The following is a 14,903-nucleotide window of genomic DNA, read 5'->3' as shown; positions in this document are numbered from 1 at the left end:
GGTGAAGAATTTCTCTAAAAACATCCAACAGGCACTTTATCAAGTTAGTGTGATTTGGATCTTGTTCAGTTCTCGCCTGACTGAAAGCTTAGTGATGATCAAGGTTTGTTCCCTCCTCCAGCTGTAAATGGTGTTAAATTCAAGCTGCCTCTTCCTGAAGAGCAGGGTAAGATGGGTTTGAGTCATAGGTTTAGACTGACCTTGATCTCCACTCCTTCAGATGTGGTGGATGGATTCTGAATGAGCTGGGACCTGGCAGCTCCCCTTCAGTGGCAGAGCTGAATGCAGGAGCTTCTGAGCTGGGTTCTGCACACTAAAATCACAGTTGGTACCTTGGTCACAAAATATTTCATGTGAGCGTTCAGACCCTTGGAGAACTTAATGCCATTGCAGGGAGCTCTGTTCTGTTCCCATTGCCACAGTCACTACCAGGTCTCTGTGCAGCCCTGACATTAAAGAATTCTTCCACTTCAGCAGGAGTCCCAAACCGCCTTCAGCTGATTGTGGAGAGCTCTGCACAGAGCTGGGTGGATGTTCAGGGCTCAGCCTGAAGCACTGGCTCCTCGGAGAGCTCTTTTCACCGTGGGTTTAAATGCCAAGTGAGCTGCAGTGGATGGAGCAATGGATTTGGGACAGAATCAGCAGAATTTGTACTTCCAAAGTGCTGTTGAAGGCATTGCTGCCGCCTTACTGGAAACAAATCTGAGCTACTCATGCTGGTGGCTGCTGGGACTATTTATCTGCTAATCTTAGCTAATTATGAGAAACTGGGACAGAGTTAATCTCCAGCTGCATTTTCCACGTGGATGCCGTGCTGGGCTCCTGGGGCAGCCCTGGCTCTGTGACCCCACACCCGACGTGGCTGTGGCTCCTGAGGTCCCTGTTCCGCCCCTTCAGGGACGCGGATGCTCCCACAAAACCAGTGTGGCAATTCTGGAGCAAAAGGCTGCCTGGATCCTTCTTAACAGCTGTAAATCTGGCTTAAGAAAATTTGTCTTAAGTTGATTAGGAACAGATTAGAACTGAAGCAGAATAAGGCACTCCTGTTGAACTCCTCGGGGATGGATGGCCTGCATTTTATAATGCATTTTAAAGCATTTAAAAGCTCTGATTTCAGTCTCACCTCCACGGAGAACTCTTGTCAGGCTCCTGCTCTCAGAAGGACTCTCAGGCCTCCAGCTTTTGCCAGGGCTGCAGTTGCCTTCCTTGAGTGGGTCTTGTGGTCAGGAGGGCCTTGGAGGAGAACCCCAGGAGCAGGAGAGATCCCTGCACAGACCCCAGGAGCAGGAGAGATCCCTGCACAGATCCCAGGAGCAGGAGAGATCCCTGCACAGATCCCGGGAGCAGGGGTGATCCCTGCACAGATCCCGGGAGCAGGGGTGATCCCTGCGCACAGCCCAGGAGCAGGGGTGATCCCTGCACACAGCCCGGGAGCAGGAGAGATCCCTGCACAGATCCCGGGAGCAGGGGTGATCCCTGCACACAGCCCGGGAGCAGGGGTGATCCCTGCACACAGCCCGGGAGCAGGAGAGATCCCTGCACAGATCCCGGGAGCAGGGGTGATCCCTGCACACAGCCCGGGAGCAGGGGTGATCCCTGCACACATCCCAGGAGCAGGGGTGATCCCTCGCATGCAGCGTGGCACTGCAGAAGCCTCCCAGGCAGAGCAGTCTGGGGTCACTGTGCTGTAGTAAACTGAGGAGAATTACTGCAGAGTGCCTCACAATCCCGCTGCAGGCGGTGGCTCAGGTGCGGTGCCCGTCCCTGCGATCCTCCTGACCGAGCAGTGTGGAAGCCGGAGGGGAGTGCTGGTTGGCAGCTGTGCCGTGGGTGCTCACCATGCCCCCCAAGCAGCCCCATCCTGCGGGGGCAGTGGGCTCTGCAGTGCTGCCCACGCGGGCTCTCGGGCCCTCTGGCTGCTTCTCCCGCTGCCTCGGCCGGGCCGTGCAGTGAAACGCGCCCGGGTAAATGAACGCAGCGTTGCTGTTCTACAGCAGCTTCCAGGAACAATCGATGGCCCCGTCCCTGCTCGAGGCTGAGGCTGGGAGGGCTCGCTGCACAGCGGGGCTGGAGCTGCCGTGGGGCTCCAGAACGATTTGTTTCGTGATTATTCCGGCTGTTCTCAGGGGCTCTTTTGGGGCTCGGTTTTCTGAGCGTGTGGTGCAAAGCGAAGCGAAGCAGAACTCATTTCCTTCCCGTTTGTTTTAACTTTTTTTTCGTACTATGCCGGAAGGGAGCGGGCTGGGGGAAGCTGGGCCGGAGTGTAAGGGGTGTGGCAGGCCCTCCGTGGCGCTGGTGTCCCGGTGTCCCGGAGCCCCGGGGCTGCACCGAGCGGCGATAACGCCCGCCCGCCCGCCCGCGCCGCGGAGCCGCGGGAGCGCCGCCCGTGCACCACAGAGCTCTGCGCGGGCCTGCCCCGCCGCGAGCTCCCCTTAGCGCGCCCGCCCGCGCCCGTGGCCGCAGTTCTCGCGTTGCGGTGACGTCAGGCGGGGGCGGGGCCGGCGGCGGCGGCGCAAGATGGCGGCGACCACGGGCGCGGGTGAGCGGGGCCGGGCCGGGCCGGGCGGCGGGGCCGCGCCGGGGCCGCCTCGTCCCGGGGCACCTGCGGGGCCACGGCCGGGGACGGCGGGGCGGGAGGCGCCCGGCGGAGGGGCGGCCGCGGCCGGGGGGAGGGGGCGGCGGCGGCGGCGCGGCCCGAGCGGGGCCCGGTGGGGCGGGGGTGGAGCCGGAGCCGTCCCCGCTCCCGTCCGCGGGTCCCGGCGGGCCCGTCCGCGCCTCCCCGGGGCTGCCGAGGGCCCGCGCTGGGCGCGGCCGCGGTGCGGCTCCGGAGGTAGCGGGGGCCCTGCCGGACTCGTGTCCCGGCGCGCCGGAACCGGGCCGGGCGGGCCGCAGCCCGTGGCGGGGCCGGGCCCCGAGGCCAGGCCGCCGTTCGGGCTCCTGCCCTGCCCCGCTCCTCTCCCGGCCCGGCCCGTGTGGCCAGGGCGGGCCCGGGGCTCTCCGGCCCGCGGTCCCAGGCTGTGGCCGCGTTCCGTGGCTGCAGTCGGTGCTTTAGGAGCCCTTTTGGCCGCCGGCCTGTGTGTGCTCCGCGGGAAGCGCGCGGCTCCCGGGCCGTGGCAGGACGCGTGTGCTCCAGAAGCGCTGAATTGTCTGTTCCTTCAAACCTGCTCCACGCCAGCCTTGAGTACTTACACACGCTCTTCCTCTGCGTTTATCGTTACATATTAAACAAAAATACTGCCACTAGATTTGGAGTGAGGGTTTTTTCTGTTGACATCCTCTAATGAACTTCAGCAGATCCAGTAAATCAGAGTCACTTCTGTTGAGGCAGTTTCATTTTCCTGTTTTCCCAGTCCATGGAGGGTTTCACATGTGCCCCTGTAGTGCTTGTTTCCAAATTGCACCCTCCAAAGTTGGACTGTGCTCACCGGAACGTGGCTGATGGGGATACAATAGCAATATTTTGGACTTCTTTTTGTACAGATAGTTCTCTGTCAATGACCACTCATTGGATTTTAAGGGTAACCATCACAATGCACATAATTCATATTAATCAATTTAAAAAAACTCGATGAAGTGCAGTGGTTGCTGTCCTGAGAGTTGTGTTGCAGGTCTGCGTTTGAACGTGAGAGGTGTTGAGTAAAGACACAGGAGCTGTAGCTTGGAGGAAGGGACCCCTCTTCCCCTGCTAGGTCACGTTCTCCTGCCTGCCCTGCATTCTCCGTGGTCATTTCAAGCTGCTGACTTTGCACTTTGTGTTTAGCTGGAAGAACGAGGCAAATGCTTTCCTTTGCAAGGCGGGGCAGCTCTGTGAGAGAGCTGTGAGGTGCTCATGGAGGGGCAGGTGTGGGACAGGCCTTTGGGACAGGCTGCTGTTGGCCAGCACCTGCTGGCCGCGTTGTGCCTGCTGCATTGTTCCCTGTCTGTCCCCTGGGTTTGTGACAGGGTTTGTTCCCAGCTGGCAGCAGGGCCGCAGTGTGGGCTCACAGCTGCTCTGGGTGCCTTACAGAGCCGTGCTGCAGGAGCACTGCGTGTCTGCAGCAAACCCTGCTCAGCCTGGAGCTCAGGGGCTGCCCTCAGAGCGCTCTGCAGTGCTGGGCAAGGACAGACAGACAGACAGACAGCCTCCCGTGCTGGTGGCAAGGGCAGCCCGGGAGCGGGCAGTGGCACTGCAGTGCGGCTCTGTGGGTCCCTGCAGGGCAGGCATGGCCTGGCACAGCCTGGGGGCTGCAGGTGAGCCCTCCCCGGGGCCTTGGGGACGTGCCTCAGGCCTGCCTGCACTCAGCTGGGAAGAACAGAGTGCTAAAACTGGATCTGTGCAGTCTTAACGTGTTTGTGTTTGTCTGTAAAGCACTGGAATATTTACGATATCTTGAGTTCATGGTGGTTTAGCAATGGAGCCAACACACATATTGAAGATGAAAAATGCTCATCTGTCTTCAAAAGCAGCTACTGACCCACAGGAAGAAGTGGTAACAAATGTCCCTGTAACCTAAAAGAGTCATAGGGCGGGTCCTGGCAATTAGACAGGTAGGTAGATTAGCTATTTGTATCTATTAAGCAGGTAGAAGTTATTCACAGCAGGGAAAACCCAGCCCTCAGCCTGGAAGGATGTTGGGCTGTGGGGTCCATCTGTGCCACTGGCAGAGGGGAGTCCTGTGCTGCTGATGGTGTGGCTTTCCCACACACCCCATTCCATATGAATAAAAAGAAAGGGTTGGCTTTCACAAGGGTGTTCATAGGAGACTGCTCTGTGTGTGCCCATCCCGCAGACTGAGGTGTCCTGCAGGAATGCTCAGCTGCCATAGGTGGGCCAGCAGGAATGCAGGGGTTCCTCAGGGGCTCTGCACTGGCTTACACCACAGACCTTGCACCACCTGTGCTGAGCTGTAGTTTGGGTTTTACAGCGAGTCAAACCCAGCTGTGCTGCTGGGGATGGTGTTTCTGTAGCTTTCACCCTGGGAAGGGTTTAATGACCTCACTTAACCCACTTTCATTGTTCAGTGTAGTGGGGCTGTTGCAGGGCCCTGTTTACCAACAGCCTGGGAGTGCTGAGTAGTAAATTGGCTTGCCCACATGTAAGTTTTTCCAGGTCTGAGGAGGGTGGAGAACTGCACAAGAACCAGTCCTTGGATGTATGGCTGTGGCAGTACTGGTACATGGGGCTTAATGCTCCTAACAGGGGAGAGCAGACAGTGGGGTTGGTGCAGTGCATTAAAAGTGTCTGTTTGTAACCCTGAAACGTTGGGTTAGTGTAATGTATTAAAAGTGTCTGTTTCTAGCCCAGAAACGTTGGGTTAGTGTAATGTATTAAAAGTGTCTGTTTGTAACCCTGAAACGTTGGGTTAGTGTAATGTATTAAAAGTGTCTGTCTGTAACCCTGAAACGTTGGGTTAGTGCAGTGCATTAAAAGTGTCTGTTTGTAAGCCTGGAACGTTGGGTTAGTGCAGTGCATTAAAAGTGTCTGTTTGTAAGCCTGAAACGTTGGGTTAGTGCAGTGCATTAAAAGTGTCTGTTTGTAACCCTGAAACGTTGGGTTAGTGCAGTGCATTAAAAGTGTCTGTTTGTAAGCCTGGAACGTCCCTGTGCACTCCCAGGGACGCTGGTGAGAAGCACAGCAGAGGGGCAGTGGCAGTGTTGTACAGTACAGGCGGCTCCTTGGAGTGACAGCATCATCCTCATCTCAGAGGAAGCATTGCCAGCACCAGGGGCTCTCTGGGACTCTAAGTGAAAGACTCGAGGATAGGGGAAAAGTAACTGAAAAGTATCTTGGTACCTGTCTGCATCATCAGAGTGGAAACTGTGACTGTAAAAACAGTGCAAGAAATCCAAAGTTCCTGTCTCCTGAAAGCTTTTGTGACAATTGCTGAAAGCCTTTTGTTTGGTTTAAGTATTCCATCACTTCAGAAACTTTATATACCATGGTGACAAGGAATGGCTTGTGTATTTTTTACTGTCCCAGTGCTGCCGGGATTAGCTGTCCAATTCATTATCTGCAGTCAATGCAAAGACACGAAACACAGACTGGAAAGGATGTAATTAAGGCTGAGTATCAAATACACAGAAACAAGCAACAGAAAGCATTTTAATATATTGAGCAACAGAGGTGTTTAAAGCTGTTGGATTTCAGCTCACTGGAGTGACAGTAAATCAGGAACTAGTATAGAAAGCAGAATTTAAATTGTCCAGAAAGGCCAGATTGATAAGTTGCTTGTTACAGTGAAGATGTGGAAAAACCTTCAGTAAAGGACAGTTCTCTGACAGAGCCCCATTTTCTGGGTGCTTTGCTGAGGTGTGCTGTGCCCCTGCCTGTGCTTTAGTCCTGAAGAGAACTGCTTGTAATTCGATCTCACTTTAGAAAGGAGAGAGACGGGCTGTTGAAGTTTTTGAGAGGTGTGGTTTTTGTTCTGCTGCCGCTGCTCGGAAGGATTGGAGGAGAGGATCTCCCCAAGGCACATGGGCTGCCTGCTTTCACAGTGCTGTTCTCAGCCTCACAAGGTGTCCGGGTGTGAAACGGCTTTGGCTGTGTAACTGAGGAGAATGGAGATGGAAAAGTGAGTAAGAGGCGAAAAATCTCAGCCTGATAAGATCACTCTTAAACTTGGTGCAAGACACATTCAGTTGTGTATCTGTGTCTTTAGTAGTGCTGCCTGAAAAGGTAAATCTGAGAGTGCTTTAAGATCTTTAAAAGTCCAAGCTGGCATTGCGCTGTCATTGAGGGTAATTCTGTTTTTCCTTCAGTGGGACTCTGACCAGGTCACCCAGTCAGTGCAGTTACCATTTAGCTTTCACTGGTTTGCTGTAGTGATTAATAGTGAGTATCTCCTATTGCTCTGAAATAGGTTTTCAGTTCCATTTCTGGGAGTATTTCTGTGAGGTTAGGCAAGCTCCAAGTGAAGCAGTTACTGAGATATTACTGTATTTATGTTTCAAATGAAGCTGCTATTTGAGAGTCATCTTGAACTGTAGTGAAGGCAAAATTACAATGCATAACTGAAAGTACCTTAGACAAGCTGATTACTTTTTAATTGCCTCTCACTTTATTTAGGCTTTCTTGTGTTAACTGAAGAGCTCTTAGAAAACCAGGTTGGTTTGGTTAGTGCCAAGGAAGTCTGCATTGCTACACTGAGAGGGTTATGCAAGATATTTATTGGGAGGTGGGAGGAGGAACCCCCAGAGACCCCTGGTGCTGTCGGGGGGCACAGGGCATCTGACTCTGCAGCTGCCATGCTTCAGCATGGACATTAATGGCAAATACTGTGTGTGCCTAGGACAGATCTGGCCACTTTCTAGGGATCTTGGTGGGCAGCAAGCACGATGGTGATGTGTTTGTGTATGATCACAAGTCCCTGTGAGGTTTGGGTCCCAGCAGGATGTGGTAGCAGACCATGAGTGCTCCAGGCCCCTGCAAATGAGGAGATGGGGTTGCCTTAATGGCCTGGTGCCTCTTTCCAGACTGACCAGAAGGGTGAATCTGGTCTTTATTCTGCCTTGCTTAAGGGAAGCTTGTTTATATAAAGCATTTATGGTTATATAGGCATAATATTTTATATTAATATCTGTGATTCTCTTTCTTTTGAATGAATTTCCTGAGAGTGTGTCAGGGAGGGAGCTGAGTTGGCACCTTCTGTGGTAGCTGAGGTGATGGTCCTTCATGTTACACCCTGAGCTTTAGAATAGGGGTAACACGTGTTAAAAAAGCAGCAATGCTGTGTGACAAGGTAATTTCTTGTAAAATCACCAGTTATCTGCCATGACCATTGTATTTTCCGTGCAGTGCATAAAGCCCCAATCTGTGTCCTTGCCTGTGGCCCTGCAGAGCTCCCGGGGGCAGTTCCAGTGGGTGAGCACTCACTGCTGTGAGCCATTTCCGTGTGGCAGCAGTCCTGCTCACTGTGACTCGCCAGCTCTCCGGAGACCTCACACTTGCACAGAATCTGAGATCCTGTGTGACTCTTTTATGGCTCTGATTCATGCTGCATTCATGCTGAATCACAGCAGCTGCATCTGGGGAGAGCTCAGCAATTAAGTTGCCTTCTCTTCCCGTAAGGTTGTAAAGCCAAGCCCAGCTCTGGGTAGCAATGTGAGAACTGAGGCTGCCTTGCAGTCCTGCTTGTGGCTGCTCAAATATGTACGTGATGATGTCATTTTTAATTACACGCTCACTTAGAGATTCCTGCCTGGCTCAGTGAGCAGGGTGTGATGCTCAGAGGGATCACTCAGAGTTGATGCTCAGAGGAAGGGTGGATGGGCAATACTTTTTGTTTCCTTCTTTGCTGTGTGCCCTGTGTCTGCCCTAAAGCCGATTGCTGCTGGGTTATTTAGCTCGGTCTCAGTAAATACCTGTCAATTGTCTTTGCACCACTGCTAGCTATGAAGTGATGTGATTAAGGAGCGAGGCACAGACTGAGATGATGCCTGTTAAATATTGTGGTGTTGTGGTGTGGAAGTGAGAGCGTTCTTTGGCATCCATGTGACTCCAGATGAGTCTTCCCCGGCTCCAGCCGATGGCTGCTCTGGCTGGGGTTCTGATAACAGCCACAGGGTTTCCTCTGTGGCACCCCCTGCCCTGGGGAAGAGCTGCTGGCCCCTCCAGAAGGACCTGCTGTTTGCCCCTCTCCCCTGCCCCTTTTGCCCAGGGCACCAGCAGGCAGGGCTGCAGCCCAGACAGCAGCTTAGCTGTGAGTCATTCCCCAGCAGCAGCTCTCCCTGCATCCACTGCAGCAAAAGCAGGGAAATAGGTGAGCTGTGTGCAGGCAGAGGTTGCACCTTGTCCTTCAGCTCGGGCTCCGTGGCTCGTGTCCCCCAGCTCTCTCATCCCAGGCGTGGGAGCTGGGCTGCTCTGCCTCCCCACAGCACAGCACAGAGGGCGTTGGGATGCAATTACAAACGGGTGGCTCTGTGTCACGGCTCAGGTGTGACTGGCAGGCTTGAGCCCTTGTGTCTGGGGCACACAGGATACGCACTGCACAACTTAAACATTTATGTGGGGTTAGTCGTGCAGGGGATGTGGCAGGGGTGCCCAGGAGGTCCCTCTGCCACCCAGGGTCTGGGGCTCGGGCAGTCTCATGGCAATGGCTTTACTGGCCCCAGCTGACTCATTTCCTTTCACAGCTACGAGTCGTGCTGCTCAGCAGCCATGGAAACGGCAGGGTCTGGCTGGCAGGGGATTTGGCAGGGAGCTGTGCTCAGCAGCCCCCGGGCGCGAGGGCTGGTGTCTGCTGGGTGAGTTCTGTGCTGCTGCTGCAGCTGGGACTGAGCCCTGCTGCCCCGGGTGTTCTTGGATGTGATCGCCTTGGATGGGTATCCACTTCCTTCGGTCACTTGCTGCTTTGGTTTCTCTGATGCATGCTTTGTAGTGAATGAAATTTGGACACCTCTGATTATGCAGCAAGATCATCTCTGCCGCTACATTTCCTTAGATCATTCATATATTTAAAGGAGAGTTTAAAACTGCCAGATCCTCTGTATTCAGTGCATGGCCAAGGAGTGCTCCATGGGCTGCAGGTGGATCTCTGCTTCCCCAGGGGCATCTCTGCCCATCCTTCATGGGCCTTGGGGAGTGCACAGCTGTTCTCTGGCACAGTCTCACTCCTCTCTCCAGCTGCTCCTGTGCAGTAGCTTTGTCCCTTCCCAAACACGTTATCCCAGCAGTGCTGATGTCGTGGGCCTTGGCCAGCAGCCGATCCGTCCTGGAGCTGCCCAGGATTGGCTCCAGCACAAGGGGGAGCTTCCAGCAGCTTCTGACAGGAGCCAGCCCTGGAGCCCCCGCCACCCACAGCTGGGGCACAGACCCCGCTGAGGAGCAGCAGTGCTCACGTGCAGTTCTGGGGTGCAGATACCTTGAGGAGCAGTGAGCCCCACAGTGGCCTGAGCTCAGGGTCCTCCTTCACCACGGGCTCGGTGTGTGACCTTGGCTGTGCCACCAAAGCTCTCTGGGCCATTGTTTTCCATTCATGTAATGGGGAGAAGGAAATCTCCCTGGTTTGCTGTCTGCTTGGAGGAGAAATGTGCCAGCAATTACAAAGTGCTGAAATTCCTTGGTGGTGCGGGTCACAAGTACAAAGGATGCTATTGCTGCTGACAAAGCCCACTTCAATTAACTTCAGATTAACCTACTAATGTTATGAAAGAGTTTTATTTGCTTTGAAAGGTATTTTTAAAGCTCTGAGTGAGTCAACTGCTGTCAAGCCTCTCATGGTGTCATTTTGTAGAAACTTCTAAATTTTTATACTATAAATCATAAAGACAAGTGCTAATTAGAGCTCCACAATACTGCGTCTACCTTTGAGGGAACAGAGGTTTCCTTTCATTTTACTGCCTGTTGTAACATGTGGCCTGTCAGCCTTCTGGAATGTTTATTTGGGGATACCTTGATTCTGCTTGTAAAATCCAAGCTAAATATGGGAATAGCTTTTTTGTAACGTTGAAATATTGTCATTCACAAAGTGGTATTTTCATGGTTTTGCCCAAGATGTGATCTGTAGAATGATCAAAAGTATCAGGGAAATTACTCTAGTTGTTTTTCTTTACAAGATTTCTCAACTGAAAGTATTTTTCTGATTGTTTCAGGAGTAAAAGTTCCTCGTAATTTTCGTCTTTTGGAAGAACTTGAAGAAGGTCAGAAGGGAGTAGGGGATGGAACAGTTAGCTGGGGCCTTGAAGATGATGAAGATATGACACTTACGAGATGGACAGGAATGATTATTGGGCCTCCAAGAGTAAGTATCCACATAAATACTAAAATAGTACTGTTACATTTTTTCCCCTTCTCCTAACTTCACCACTGAAGTCAACAATAAACAAAAGGCAAATGAGTGAAAAAACACTTTAGGAAGTGATTTATGTTGAAGTTCTTTATAGTAATGCGTTTCATGTGTGTATATGGCTTTTTGCTTATAATTTGGAACATTTTGGTGCCTTTCTCTGGTTAGTTCTGTTACTTGTCTGCTTTATATTTGCAGATTCAGTAAGATATAACTTTCAAGATCCCAGAATTCTAACATGCTGAACCCTTGAATCCAGCAAGGTTGAGAACCCCTCAGCCAGTGAGGTTCCAAAGGGAGCTGCTGCAGGTGCCAGGGGATGCTCTGTGCTGGTTTTTCTGCTGCTCCTGTTCAGTTTGGGGGGTGCTGTTTATTGCAGCAGCACTGACAGCTCTTGTAGAATTTCAGCTGACTGAGGAAACTCAAATTTTAGTGTTTTCAGTCTCTACTCTGAATGTCCTCTCCCAAAGCAGCATCTAATCATGGTCTTTGTTTGAGTATTGTTGTATTCCCAGCCCCACTGAACTGTGGGTTTACCCTCTAGTAGTGACCTTGAGGACTTCATTGTGTGCCTAAAACCAGAACTTGTCTGTTGTCTCCAGTTTCACTGTTGTTTCCTTAATATCCTTTGATGGAGTGCAGGTAGCCAATTCTCCTTCCTGCAATGGCAGATGTCTTCTGCAGCTGGCCTCAGTATCATTTCTCAGTAATTCCTGGGGTCATTATATGAAAATCTTCACAGAAAATCATGTTCCTGCTCTCTGTTCCCATTCTGTCATTGCCTCTCTGACACACAGAGAGGTTATACAAGAACACGTATTATGCAGGCATTATACATGCAGTGTTTTCTGTCTCACCCAGAAGTGTTGTTTACTGTTGTCTGCCTTTGCTAATCTCTCCCCGGTCACGAGCATTTCATTTGTTTATGATGTACCCAAATTGTTTTCTAGAACAGCATTTGATTTTAGAACATTAGGAAAGTGCTAATGAGCCTGCATTAAGACTGTGAAGAAAGCTCACTGTGTGCCTAAGGTTTATGGAAAATTTAAACAACCTTGAAATCTAATTTAGAAAATTAAATAGGAATTGAAATGTGCAAACAGGAGCGTGCAGCCTTGCCAGCAGTGATGGAAGCTTGCAGATCTTGTCGTGCTGCAAACCAAGGGCCATCACAGCAGAGGAGTCAGCTGTGCCTCTCCTGTTTTCCTGACACACTTGGGAATACAGATCTTCTTGCCAGATATGTTGGGACTTCTTTTGAGCTTCTTGCTGAGTCCTGTTTCCCTCTGGGTGGAAGGCAGTAGCAGATGGGAGGATGTTGTGCTGGATTCCAGCGGGACAGAGGAGCAGCTGTGCAGAGCTGAGTTCTGAGTGCTGCTGCCCTGCAGGCTGTGGCATTGCCAGGCTGTGAGGGATGGCCCACAGGCTGGAGTCACCTTGCTGGCAGGGGCCCTGTCAGAGCTGCACCTGGACCTGCACTGTTCTGTGCACAGAGCTCAGGGCTGTCCCTGCCCCAGCACCCAGACCAGCAGCGCTGTTACCCTGCAGGAACATTGGATACTCTGAACATGGAGAAATGAACTCCAGACAGGGAGCCAGCATGGTATCCACATGACTGCCCACACTTTGGTAGCTCCCATGTTCCTAAAGTAGCCGCTGCTTTAACCAAATGCTTATTGAACTGCCTGATATAATTGTTTCCCCCTTTCTTTTCCCCTCAGACAATTTATGAAAACAGAATATACAGCCTTAAAATAGAATGTGGGCCTAAGTATCCAGAAGCACCTCCATTTGTAAGATTTGTAACAAAAATTAATATGAATGGAGTAAATAGTTCTAATGGAGTGGTAAGTTTTTCGCTTTTATTCATTTTAATGTTGGGTTTTTGTGCAGTTCCAAAGCTTTGTTTATGCTTGTGGCTTGCCTAGCTCCTCATTGCTTGTGATGTCCTTTGTTGGAGAAGGAAAAGGGGTAGAAGGGAAGTGGACAAGTGGAGATTTATTATGCTTTTAGGAAGACACTTGCTTTTGATTTCTCCCACTCAGATTTCATGTGGGACCTTCAGTTGGGGGTGGGGGGAGTTACATGTAACCAGTGCACTAATTCTGACAGGAATGGTCTTTTTGTCTGTTTTAGGTGGACCCCAGAGCCATATCAGTCCTAGCAAAATGGCAGAATTCTTATAGTATCAAAGTTGTTCTGCAAGAGCTTCGGCGTCTAATGATGTCTAAAGAAAATATGAAACTTCCTCAGCCACCTGAAGGACAATGTTACAGCAATTAATTAAAAAAAAAACCAACATGCCCCCCCTTATTCAATTTAAGCTGTCTTCATTTTCCACAGTAGTAAATTTTCTAGATGCATCTTGTAGACCTCAAAATACTGGAAAGGAAGTTCCCATTCAAAGGAAGTTTTTCTTGAGATACTGTAAATGATACTAATTTTTTTTTTCATTTGAAATATAAGTTGTGCTATAACAAATAATCCTGTCGTGTAACCACTGTCCACATTGCTGAACTTCTGGTATCAGGAAAAGTCTATTTAAATTTATTACTGTCAAGACCAGTGTGGCACATCCAACTTAACTGTGAAAGGATCCATCCCACAATCACCTTGCTGTGTGTCTGGCCTGGGTTATTTTTTTCTTTCTCTGTCTTTTGCAATAGAGTCGAAGCTCAGGGCTATTTATTAGAGTAGACACAAAGGTTTTTGCTTCCAGTACTACACTGGGCTGTATGGACTACTACTGGGGATGTGTGCTAACCTCAGTCATCCCTCCCTTTGTGCTCGCTCTAGTAAAGGCTGAATGTGACTGTGGTCGTTTTTGGGTTTTTATTGTTTTTTAAATGCCCTGATAATCTGGGCCAAGCTTTCCTTCTTTCCTTTGGCCAAGGCATAGATTGTATTTCTCTTCCTGGTCTCCCTCACCAGTGATGTGAGCTTTGGGTGAGGGATTCAGGGTTCTTTTTATCTCTTCCCTCTTCCCCTCTTTTTAGTGGGGGTGCTGCTTTCTTTTTGCCCCTTTTGGTGACTCTTCTCGCCCCTGGCCCAGGGGTGAGCGTCGGGGCAATAACTTGACCTGTTCCCTCCTGCTTATCGTTTTGGTTTTGCAACAAATTTAGTCTTCACCAGCCTGGGAAACAAGAGTATCTGTTCTGCTGGCAAGCGTGGGTTTTCCCTTCCCTCCAGCACTGCTGCCACACCGCCAAGCTGGCCACGGCCGTGCTCTTAGATAGGCTTTGACGTGGGGAAAAGAGCAGTAATTTACCAGGATTGCCCAAAGTTCTGCTGCCAAACCTCAGTGGGGGACGCTCTGCACCCAGAGGTTCTGAACACGCTCCAGGTACCCTCGAATCACTGTGCTTTGGTGCTTTGGATTGACCCAAGAATGTTAATCAGCAAAACCTTGCACTTGCGTTTGCCCCTCCAAACGATGTAACAACCGCAGACAAATCAAACCCGGGTGGTAGATTTCATTAGGGCTCTGTAAGTCTTAGAAATCTCTTCAGTGAAGGTTTTGGGGAAGCGGTGGCACAGCAGATTAAGGACCTTGATTGGCTTTGCATCCTGGCAAATCACTGCCTTTTCTGGATTACTCTTCCGGACCACTAACTGCTGCAATGTGGATGCAAGCTTACAGGAAACCAACCTAGTGTGTCCTAAGTTTTATGAAAAATTCAGTGTTTGTGTAAAAAAAAATAAAAGAAAAAATAAGGAAAAAAAGAAAAGAATAAAAATAAACACATTTTAAAGCAGCAGCTGTCAAGTCAATGAACAATTGATGTTTCCATTAACTTCTGAGGAAAATATTAGTTGTAAGGATTTAACATCCTCTGTACTGAAAGTTTAACATAACAGTATTCCATAAGCAGCCTTTTTATTGTATCAGACCATTGCCTGATTTTAATATAATAAAAAGTGTGCATTAATATTAGAAGGCTTTAATTGTATTTATGTTTAAAATTTTGATCCCTTATGGAATTCTTGATTTGTTGGAAGTATCTTCCTACAGATCAGGTTTAGCTGACAGACCGTAACCTGGCGGTGAAAGGCAATTGTCTCTATCCAGCTGCTGCTGCTGCTGTGCCAAGGAGCATCTGTAGTTTTGGTGGAAGCCTCAGGCTGCCCCTCAGGCCCTTG

At 50.5% G+C, this 14,903-nt stretch overlaps 1 protein-coding gene across 1 annotated transcript; it reads left to right on the top strand.

Annotated features, from left to right (window-relative positions):
* The first annotated feature begins 2,475 nt into the window (after positions 1–2,475).
* On the top strand, positions 2,476–14,700 carry UBE2V1 (ubiquitin conjugating enzyme E2 V1). The gene is made up of 4 exons (XM_054274607.1): positions 2,476–2,539; positions 10,570–10,718; positions 12,485–12,610; positions 12,900–14,700. The coding sequence occupies exons 1-4, from the start codon at positions 2,518–2,520 to the stop codon at positions 13,044–13,046; spliced, it is 444 nt and encodes a 147-aa protein (XP_054130582.1). The 5' UTR covers positions 2,476–2,517; the 3' UTR covers positions 13,047–14,700.
* The last annotated feature ends 203 nt before the right edge of the window (positions 14,701–14,903 follow it).

The sequence above is a fragment of the Melozone crissalis genome, unplaced genomic scaffold, assembly GCF_028551555.1.
Source record: "Melozone crissalis strain CALT ecotype California unplaced genomic scaffold, PUWL_Pcris_2 ptg000017l_1, whole genome shotgun sequence".
Lineage (NCBI taxonomy): Eukaryota > Metazoa > Chordata > Aves > Passeriformes > Passerellidae > Melozone > Melozone crissalis.
This window is presented reverse-complemented; position numbering and strand designations above follow the sequence as displayed.

Coding starts and splice junctions, on each gene's coding strand:
- UBE2V1 (XM_054274607.1), top strand. CDS start 2,518: ATGGCGGCGACCACGGGCGCGG. Junction 2,540..10,569: donor GGCGGCGACCACGGGCGCGG/GTGAGCGGGGCC, acceptor TGATTGTTTCAG/GAGTAAAAGTTCCTCGTAAT. Junction 10,719..12,484: donor TGATTATTGGGCCTCCAAGA/GTAAGTATCCAC, acceptor TTTTCCCCTCAG/ACAATTTATGAAAACAGAAT.